The sequence below is a fragment of the Hyalella azteca genome, unplaced genomic scaffold (assembly GCF_000764305.2).
Source record: "Hyalella azteca isolate HAZT.00-mixed unplaced genomic scaffold, Hazt_2.0.2 contig10360, whole genome shotgun sequence".
NCBI lineage: Eukaryota > Metazoa > Arthropoda > Malacostraca > Amphipoda > Hyalellidae > Hyalella > Hyalella azteca.
Genome location: NW_025940402.1, coordinates 26512 through 37652, shown reverse-complemented (window position 1 = coordinate 37652; position 11141 = coordinate 26512). Strand labels below are relative to the sequence as shown.

Below are 11141 nucleotides of genomic sequence, written 5' to 3'. Positions count from 1 at the left end.
CGATGAAAACCTGTTGAGTTTAGCTTATATTTTCTTTGATTTTAAACTGGTGGTTTATATACTATTCAAGCAAACTACTGATATAAGTTGACGGATGTTATGCTCTAAGAATATTTTATTATTCATTGCATTTCAAGATGTGATAGGTAGGATTCAGTGAGAAAATATCAGAGGTACAAATTTTCGAGTAAAAATGCAAGTTATCAATAATTTTAGGTAAGGAAATTTTGCACAGCGATTACGTCATGTAGCATTTATTCATGTATGCACTAGACATTCGACTGGTTACAAATTCTTCATATCAATGTCGATAAGATCGAGGAAATCTATTGCACAGCTCGTCATCGATCCTACCAACCATTGCTCGAAAAAAATTTATTATTCCATCAAAATTATTTATTGTTCCTCTAAAAACTTAGATCATTCAAAGTTTTTATTAACAGCAGCTTGAGAGCACGAAAGTTTCCAACGATCCAGGCATGATTTTACAGGCAACGGTCGAAATATCGAGGTCGCGAGTGTGTCACAAGAACGCCACTCAAATATGTTGTTCGCTAAATAAGTGATGACAGAAGGCCTCAGAGGACGAAAAACTATACGGATATACAAGATATTTAAAATTAACCACCTGCGTTACCCATAATTCTGCAATTGTCCAAAAATAGTATTTAATTCAGGGTGAAAAACTTATTGGCTGAGCCAATGACACCTAAAAGGGACAATAACAAAAACGACGTTTAGAAGTGGACACAGAGATCAATCTCTGATCTAGATCGTCATAATACATCGCTCATTCGATCGATCACAAAATCTTGATTCTAAATCTTGTACCTCATTTGCCAATAGTTACACAAATGGAGCCTAGTTTAAAATGTAAGCTTCACAAATCGATGGACAGATAACTGCAATCCTATTTCTTATTTAAAACTTGTATGCACAAAATTTATGAATGATTTTAACTGCACCTGGCTGTCATTTAGAAGAAAAAATGACCGACAGGCTTATAATGGTTTAAAATCGGTCCAGTAAAAGTCACAATTTTTAACAAAACTACAAAAAATCCATCACTAAATGTTTCCAGTAGATTTAGGTCATTTTAAATCAAACATAGCACAGTTAATTACTTTAACACGAGTGAAACTGTTTATTGCGGATATCGGAGAAGGAGAACCAGTGCATTAACCGGCAGTTTCCGATCCAGACTAGATTACAAAATGATTGTTTGAAAAAAATATAAACTATTCAAGGACCAGCAAGGCTTCAGAACACAGCTATCATTCGTTGTCTGATGTCCGCCACATCAAAAATCAACTTATGACATCATAGCAGGCTTCTTCAGTATTTTGGTTATATTGCTTTGCTGCACTTAACTCGAAATCTCGTGCTGTAGGAATAAGGCAATCCTCTTTACAGAGCACCAAACCGTCACATCTTATCAAATAAATTGCATGCATTCAAACATCATTCGTTGCTGAGTAGTATACTTTATTATTAATTTCAAATCACTGAACAACAATATTATATGTGAACTTTTGGATTCATAAACCAATACAATGTCCTCAAACTTAAGACTTTAAATTTGATAGTACAATGAGAAAAATGAATTGGTCACATAACTCACATTGTTCCAATAGGGACACACTTTCTTACCCACTGCACGATCAGAGAACGGATGCAGCACTGTTACGCCCTTTTACAAGGCCAAACTGTGTCAGGATGACGCACATTAGGCAAAACGTAGATCAATATTTGGACTAAGTCCTACTTATTTTCTGAATGATAAATGCTGCTACACTTACTCAAGTTGGAGGTTAGAAGCTCGATCTTTGGTGTGCTCAGTAGACTTGTTAGCGCCGCAAACTCAAAATTAAAGGGTAACTCAATCAAAAAAACTTTAGGTCCATTGTCCGCTTCAAGTCTGATTTCAGATTGCCGCTTCGTTTAAACTTTGAAGAATTTTCAGGTTTTGTGTCGAGACACCAATTTTTTCTCATATCTTATTCTCATCTGTTGAAATGAGAGAAAAATAATTTCATCCAAGACTTCATCAAACTTTAATGAAAATTAGAATCAATTTCTTTTACCAACATTCAGTTAGTCACAGAAGAACCTGCAGTGAATGACCATTTGAATTCTATAGTATAAAGGCAGATCGTACAATAAATTACATTTATGGTAATGGCTGATAAATAATAATTCAAACTCTACTAACGAACATTGAACTAGCTATGGATTGAATGATAACCAATAGTTTTCTTACCGAACTTTTTGGAATAGTTGTAGTTATATTGCTGAGTTGTACACAACGAGTTTCGAGTAGTCTATGTACAGATAGATAGTTCTGTTCCAATATTCATTGCTCGGTACACTCATCGATCAATTTGATCAATTTTGACTTTTGATCCATTAGTTCTTTCATCTCATTAATTTACAAATACATTACTAAATTTGTCTAACTATTCAAATTTACTTTTGGATGAAAATAATCGCACGTTTCTGACTAAATTTTAAGATAGTTCTTAGTTATGAAATATTTCAAACGATACATCAACAGCTAATAAATGTTTATAACCTCGTTGAATATGCTAAAGTTCTAAATTATTTTTATGAAACTAAATTATAACAATAGTAAAGCGATCGAGATCGTTTCGATAATCTTATATACATTGCTACAACTAAATACAGTTCAACTCTACATTTCAAAACACGGAAAATACAAAGAAACCTGAGGTTTGTGCTGGAGGAAGGCCTTAATGGAAGAATCAATCATATCTCTCATCTAAGCAAGAATATAAACGTTCCCTAACTTCTACAGGAAAGGCGTCGAAACAGATCGTGCAATATTTAAGGCTGAAATACACGATATGTTCATCGTATAACTGATGTTGATCAGAAGAGGTCGTCGGCAGATGTGATGCAGGTGCCAAAAAGTGTTCTCTCGTAAGCGAGAAGCTGTCGCAACAAGCCAGGATGAAGGTGGACGGCGCTTCTGGCAGCTCTCACGTAATAGAAAGCATCTTCGAGAGTCGCTCTTCTTTCTGCCATGAGAAAAGCCATAACCAGAGCAGCCCCTCTAGTGAGTCCTTGGTCGCAGTGAGCCAAAACCCTGCCTCCAACCTCCCGAGCTTCGTTCACAAACGCCTGCAGGGTTGGAAGTGACGCCACCAGATCTGTACCCCCACTCGCTGGGTTCATATCTACAGGATCTTCTTCAGGTATTGGTACAACCAAGTAATTTAGGGCAGGGAGAACAGTGTGAGGGACTCGATCGGCTATGGCAACCACGTGCGTTATTCCAAGTGCCAGCAAAACTTGATCGTTACATGCCATTTCCGCGTGACCGAGATACAGCAATCCAGGGATGATAAGTGCCGGAAACCAAGGAGGAGGTTTGGCGGGTCCGAGAAGCTGGTCCCCCCCTTGTTCCATGAGGTAAAAACACGAGATCTGAAGAGCTTGCCATCCACCCATTACAACCTGGGGGTTCAACCGCAACTGCTTGAGTTTGTGATACAATTCAGGCAATGGTCCGGTTGCCTGTGGATCAGGAGCTTTGGCTCTAGGCACCTCATCATAAAGGACAATAGAATAGTAAGGCGGCAGGTCTTCTTGTATAGTTCCGTACCATTTGGAACGGACTAGTCTCCGCCTGGTGAATTGCTTTGCTGAACGGCAGTCAACGAGCAAGAGGTATGCTGGGTTGGCGGCATATGGGGCGTAAAATCCATCGGTCATGAGGTTGTGCAGGGCGATGGGGGTGATGCAGCCTGGGGGTGGGGTGCCCCAGTCCAGCATCTCGGGGGGACAGCTGACTGCTCGCTCCAGGGCCCACGATTCTGGAACGCATTTAATTAATATTAATTTTAATCGTAAATTTTAGGAATGAAAAAGATCGTATTTAATGCTTCATTACACCGAATGTTCCGTAAAACTGAATACTTTTATATCTTTCATCGAAAACCAGGAAGTAAATTATTTTTTAAGAGCGATTCCTATCCAATTCTTCACCATTATTTCACACAGACACCCTCATCCTAATGTTCGAAATCTTAATTATGCCAGTATTCTAGAATTAATATGTGGTTAAAAGTGCCTAAAATAAAAGAAATATGCATCTGCAACTGCTTTTCTGTATGTATTAAAATTAACGCGGAAAATTAAAGCGCTCGAATTATAATCATGCGCCCGGAGTTTCGACTCAATAAATCACGACTTTAAATCACGCGTTGAGTTCTGACTTTGAAATTAATCTTGCTCGTTGAATCACGACTTCGAGTCATGCGTTAAGTTGTGACTCAATACATCCTGACTTCAAGTCATGTGGTAAGTTCGGACGCAATAAATCACAACTTCAAGTCACGTGTTGAGTTCTGACTCAATAAATCACAACCTCAAGTCACACGTTGAGTTCCGACTCAATAAATCACAACTTCGAGTCACACGTTTAGTTCTAACTCAAGAAATTACGACTTCATTCAATAAGTTATGACTCAATAACTTCCCGACTTCACTTCATAACTTTTGACTCAATAAATTCGCTCGCTGACTCTCAAAAATGGCCGTCAGGGAAGCCGACGGTCACGGCAGGCGCGGCTGTGGTTCATTGTTGAAGGCCATGAGCTAGCGTGACGTCATCGTGACGTCACTCACACCTCTCCCCCACTTTGCCCTCTTTCCCCTCTGCCTTCTTATTAAGTCCTCTCCTGTGCCCCCCCACCCATTCAACTCAGTGCTAGACTCCAACTGAATGGCTCTGCTCCCGTTGTTTAATGATACAAATCGATTGAATTAATTTATAATTGAATAATGGAATGATATAGAAATCTAAACCAATCACGATGATGGCTGGAGAGCTATCGAGTCCTCGAGGGCATGAAGCTTTCAGAAATCGCTTTGAGAAAATTAAAGCAATACTTCTTTCCTGTGAAGTTGCTAATAAAATATCAACAACATGTGTTATATGGCTGACTGCACCGAAGTGCCTTATTATTCGCCGTACATAACATAAATTTGAGAAAAATTATAATAATAATGTTGGAGTCTCATGAACATTGCTAAACATTATGTAAGGTAATGGATTTATTAAACGCTGAAAGGATATTTTTCACAAACGTTTCTTCACTCTACTCCTGCACTCGGACATTAAACAATCGGAAGTTCCCATAGTTCGTTCGCAAACGCAAAGGCCGGCTATACTTAAGACAGCGTGCGAGTTAAGGCCAGCTATACTTAGCAGGACAGCATGCGAGTGAAGGCCGGCTATACTTAGCAAGACAGCGTGCGAGTGAAGGCCGGCTATACTTAGCAAGACAGCGTGCGAGTGAAGGCCGGCTATACATAGCAGGACAGCGTGCGAGTGAAGGCCGGCTATACATAGCAGGACAGCGTGCGAGTGAAGGCCGGCTATACATAGCAGGTCAGCGTGCGAGTGAAGGCCGGTTATACTTAGGAGGGCGTTTAACGAGTGCAGACCGGTTATATATAGCGTTTGGTGTTTGAGTGCCGGCCGGCTATACATAGCAGGTCGGTGCGCGGGTGCGGGCCGGTTATACTTAGCAGGATCAATGGTATTTGCGTCACGGGTTAAAGTTGCGGGAGCCCGCCGTGCCTTCCCCGCCCACGGCTGCCTACCCTCCTTTATACCCGGGGGATGAATGCCGGTTTTCAGCGTCTGTTTCTTCCTCTCTTAGTCTTTGTTCCTATTTAAATCTCTGCATAATTTCAGTTCTAGTAAAACAAAACCTTTCTAAAGACAAGATGATTGTACAAGAAAATTAAAACAACTACAAACAAAAATCCGGTTTTCGAAGTTCAGAGAAATGTTCAGTAAAACACAAGGAGTTTTTAATACACAAAAGTTTTCTACGCATACACAAAAACTTTCCAGTACAAGTATAAGAGGTATTCATTAAAAATATAAAAATTATTAAGTATCAACCTAAGAAGTTACATAAACGTGCATAAATAAACACAAAAGAAAAAAATAATGAAAAAGAGAAGAATAAGAAAAAGAACGATTAAAGAAATGGAAAAGACACGATAGGCGTGAGCTGTAATAAGTAATACAGAATGTTAGAAAAGCACGATGCTAATGAATTGGATGAGAGATAACAGGGATTCAAATAACAGGATGCAAAAGCATGAATTTAAATATCCGAACTGTATATGATATAATAAATTTTTGATAAATGAAGGCATAAGTGCAATACCAGAAAATCATAGGAAGCTAATTTCATGGAGCCGAATTGAGTCGATAATTAGGTACGGGAAATTAATGAGCAGATATAATAGGAATGGGAAATGAGAGAGCGCTGTGGAAATGAATGGTCTCGCCTGATGTCAGACGACCGAGGTCATTGCTAGATCTCGCCTGATGTCAGACGACCGAAGTCATTGCTAGATCTCGCCTGATGTCAGACGACCGAAGTCATTGCTAGATCTCGCCTGATATCAGACGACCGAAGTCATTGCTAGATCTCGCCTGATGTCAGACGACCGAGATTATGACTCGATCTCGCCTGATAACATAGCGGTGTCAGCTTTTATTAGGCCGCTAAACCTGTCCTCGATTTTTAACATAGCAGAATATTCACAGCTTGTTTGCGGGTCTCAAACACGCAAGCCACAGCTTGTATTTTGCTTTGTTTAACCGCCTTCCTCGTTGATTGCACCAGAACTGTCGCAGGAAGCCAAAACCATAACATATAGTTTAACTGAATTACAATTTACTGAACAAACTAGTCTACCCTCAGATTTTTACATGTTGAAACTGAGCAATGTTTGTCGGCCACGACATAAATTGTTTGTTGGCCATCTTTCTGAGCTTTTAGCTTCTTCATTGAGGAAAAAACATTTTACATCAATGGAGAAAATTTCCTTCTGATCTCAGCATATCAGATTATCCTAGGATTATTAATATACATTAACACGTTCGTCATTCCCATTTTTCAGCAATTTTTAGAGAGCTCCGTTCATTTTATCTCGCCTTATCAGAAAGTGAAATTATTGAACAGTTATTTTCACAGAAGACTACTGCATTTTGATGGCGAGTCTGAAATATTCCGAATGAGGCCGAAAGATATTTTGAATAAGAGTCAGGGATTCTAAGGTCATGTTTTTGTTGGCCAACTTTGGTAAAAATAAATCTTAAATTTAATTTTATTTTTAAACAAGCCTGCCGCGTTTGTTCGATTTTCCCTCGGCCCAATTATATGCAATGTGCTGCTGTAACCTGGGATTTTTCCAGCGCTCAAAGAAGAGATCGAAAGAAGGGCGAATGAATTTCAAATTCGATAGATAAAATAATTATCTATCGAACATATATTTAAAATAGATAAATAAAAAGAAAAGACCAAAAGAGGAGTAAATGCCTTTTAAATTCGATATGTAAAATAGATAAATCAATAAGATATTCAACTACTAAAATGTAGGCGACAGCTGAGCGTCTGCCGCCTCCCGTTGCCATGGCGACCGCAGGCACGCGCGGCTATTTTGGGCGCCGCGGCACCCAGAGTCCCTCCTCTGTCTCTGCAGACCTAATAAATCTGCCTCTGCAGCCCTAATAAATCTGCCTCTGCAGCCCTAATAAATCTGCCTCTGCAGCCCTAATAAATCTGCCTCTGCAGCCCTATTAAATCTGCTTTGTAGCCTTTCTTATGAAGCCTAAACAAATCTTAATTTAACTCAGTATCACCGTAACATGTAATAAAGTTTTCAGTCGAGATGAGTAATAATGATGCACCAATCATCGCAGGTGTACAGATGATACAGCAATGCACTGTGCACAAACGCAGTGCACTTCTCTATTCGAAAGGTCGAAACAAAATGCACATTGTCTTCACTAACGATACAAATAAACTGAATTGGGGATAACAAAGTTCATTAGTATCGCTTGCATTGAAGATAACAAAGCGTTATTGTCAAAACAATAACAAATGACGTCGCACAATTTAATCCAGAACGTTTCATAAGGTGGAACATCTCATCCAGGTTGACAAGATGCCTAGATGCTGCGTTGTATAGATGATTTCTATACAAACCTGCCATAATTTTTTAGTTCAATTGAGCGTTAATATATTATAGTATTGCTTTGATCAATTATTTTCGTGTCTAGTAATAACTCCATATTATTAACTAACTTATATATGTATATAAAATCAGTCAGACTTCATAAGTCCGCATGAAGATGATTTTCGTATGATATTTTGTTTATTATTATCAAATATTATTTAAATATTACCTCATATATCTGCCATATTATCGAACAAACAAGAGAGATGCTTAAGGCTTCACCGACTTCAGGCTTCAACCTCCTGCCTACCTAACCTACAACCAAAAATTCTTCAGTTGTCTGCGGTGTCGCCAAAAGGATTTCAATAAAGTCATAATGCAACTTATGATACCAACAAATTCTACGGCAAAGCTTCGTAAGCTTTCATTGAAATTTAATCCTATACTTGCTATCTTAACACATTGAGGGCCTAAAAACGGCCAATTCGCGGATAAAAAGGCATTTAATTCAAAATATACTAGTAATTTAGTAGGTTCCGGTGTAAAAATATTTTTTTCCGCAATCTTTGAATTTTAATGAGATAGTCCTGCAATTAGAAATTTCTGTCGACAGATGCTATTGAAAAATAGGTAAATCGATTAATTAGTTCGGAAAAAAGACGCTGCAACCCACCGATGGGCCGTGCCCCACTAAACGTGTTAATACAAGGCATCAAAGCGAGCTTGTCAAATATGAGATGTAGGCGTTAACGACTTACATGCTGGAGCAGTAAGCAAAATATGCTAGAACGATACAACATATATACCCTTAATTTCACACATGAACCCTGCCAAACAATATTCGTATGTAAATGCCTGATACCTACAGTTTTCGTCGGTAGATCAATGGTTAAATTTTCTCATTATTTCTAAAAAATCATGTTTGTGTCGGAAGGTTGCTGTCGTCATGACGATTGGCAGCTGCCAAAACCAGCCGACGCTGAATCAACCAACGTTCAAACAGTTTGCACCATCCACATACAACTTATCAAAACTGTTTACGTAAAATGACAAACTTTGTTTCTCACACATTCACACCCATATTTATGAGCATCTGTTCCGAGAATATCAATGAACACACTCCCCATAAATGACGTCTTGTTGGACCTACACAGACGTACTGCTGCACAAACGTCACACATAGGAATTATTCGATATTGTTATAGAGATAAAGAATTTATAACACTAGAACATTGAAGTTAAAAACTTCAACGCTGTGACCATAAACCAGTGGTGCATAAAAATTTTTACGAAAGTTTTTTGACTCGCCTCTGAACATTATAATAACGAAAGTAGACAATTAATCCAGAACAATTAATCAAAATTTAACAGAAGTTAGGGTACCCCATTTAATTAAATATACGTAAAATAGGTAGAGAGGAGTTTGATATCATTTTTAAATTGATGAAAGCGAATGCAAATTCATATATCAACTCGGGATACACAGTTAAAGGAGATGAAGCTTAAAAAAATAAAATCACGATCGAGTTACTGAAGAAATATAATGTAACACAAAAAATATAATCACACAACGTAGGATGCTGCTCCAAACTGTTACATTTTTTATTACAAAGATTTTGTTCATGAAGACTAAACGAAGAGAGTAAAAAATATTTATAAGATTTGAGACTGCACATTGAATGGCGGTACTCATTTTTTTCAAGTTCTGCCTTAAAGTTTCGTTATGGTATTTATATAGAATTCTTTATTATAAAAAGAAAATTAAGAGTTGAGTTCCCTATATACGTATACGATGCTTCGCTTCCGCTCAGGGATCAGCTTGTGTTTAATAAGTGTCATTGTAATTGAGAATTATAACACCGCGTAGTTGGTAAAAATTGCAAATAACTTTCCAACAGTCGCCGCAATGATTAGCCCTGTTACCTTTAGTGTCGTCACTAGCGGAGATAGACTGAGCATTTCATTTAACATTTCATTTTCATGAAGCTACTTTATCACTGTGAATCAGGCTGTTAGTACCGTCATAAGAAACGAAAGAGGATAAGAAGTAATATTATGTAATAAAATCGTGTTCATGTAGGACGTCGTACTAGTCCCAGTGAAACAGGATAAGTGTACAATAATTAAATCTTGTATTACGTAGGTATAGTGCGTCCCAGTGAAACTGGCTTTGGGCCCCGTTTTGAGCATATAAAATACATGAGTAAGCCGAAATCAGACCGACCTTTTTGGTACTGGGCCACTCTGGAGTAAGCGTCTTTTTTGGAGCGAGAGCCGCTGCAACCCATGCCGAGCCACCGCATGAGGGCGCGCATCGGAGGAGCGTCGCGCTGCCAACGTCTAGGCCCCGGGGTATCACCAGAAACTTTTCTTCGGGAAAATTCTTCGGGAAAACTTTTCTTCGGGAAAAAGAAGGGTAACCAGAAACTGTTTTTAGGTATTGGAGTCGCGGGTCACCAATAACTATTATTTAGGTCCCCGCGCCGGAGGTCACCAAAAACTGTTCTTTGAGGGTTGGCGCAGGGAGGTCACCTAGAACTATGCTCTTGGCGCCGGGGAGTCAGCAAGAACCAATCGAGCTGTCACACACTTTCTTGGATTGTGGAGTTACGATAATGAATTTGATGCAGATAAATTAACTATACCAGTAGAATAATATATTTAGTGCAGAAAAAAATTTGTAGCGAGGTAAGAATTGAACAAAATGAATTTGTCATGACTAATTAGATTTTTGATTTCGACCCATAGCGATAAAAAAAATTGTTTTAATTAAAATATCTGCACAGTGGAAGAAGAAAATTAGATTAGAATTTTTTGCCTGGAACGAATCGATAATAAATGAATAAAATTTTCAAATTTTCCCCTCGAGTGACTATTGAATATTTGGGGATTTGAATTATTGGTATTAGATATTAGGCAATGTCCTGCGTGCGCACCCTAATTGAATAAACCTGAGTCTTGTTATTACGTTATTTTCACAGGATTTGAACGTGAAGAATTATGTTGTATTTTTTTGTCCAAGATAGGATTGAAGTTAAAAAGTGATACACGCAAGTTTTCAAGCCTTCTGCGCTGTCAGATCCCATTTGATTTATAATATTTATTTTCCGTAGTTTGACTGTTCGATTCCC

At 38.4% G+C, this 11141-nt stretch overlaps 1 protein-coding gene across 1 annotated transcript; it reads right to left on the bottom strand.

The window, feature by feature from the left end:
* Positions 1-2032: 2032 nt before the first annotated feature.
* LOC108678086 (dual specificity protein phosphatase 2) lies at positions 2033-10752 on the bottom strand. Its single transcript, XM_018166429.2, has 2 exons — positions 10235-10752; positions 2033-3836 (listed from the first exon to the last, which is right to left on the bottom strand). The coding sequence occupies exons 1-2, from the start codon at positions 10323-10325 to the stop codon at positions 2890-2892; spliced, it is 1038 nt and encodes a 345-aa protein (XP_018021918.1). The 5' UTR covers positions 10326-10752; the 3' UTR covers positions 2033-2889.
* Between the last annotated feature and the right edge of the window lie 389 nt (positions 10753-11141).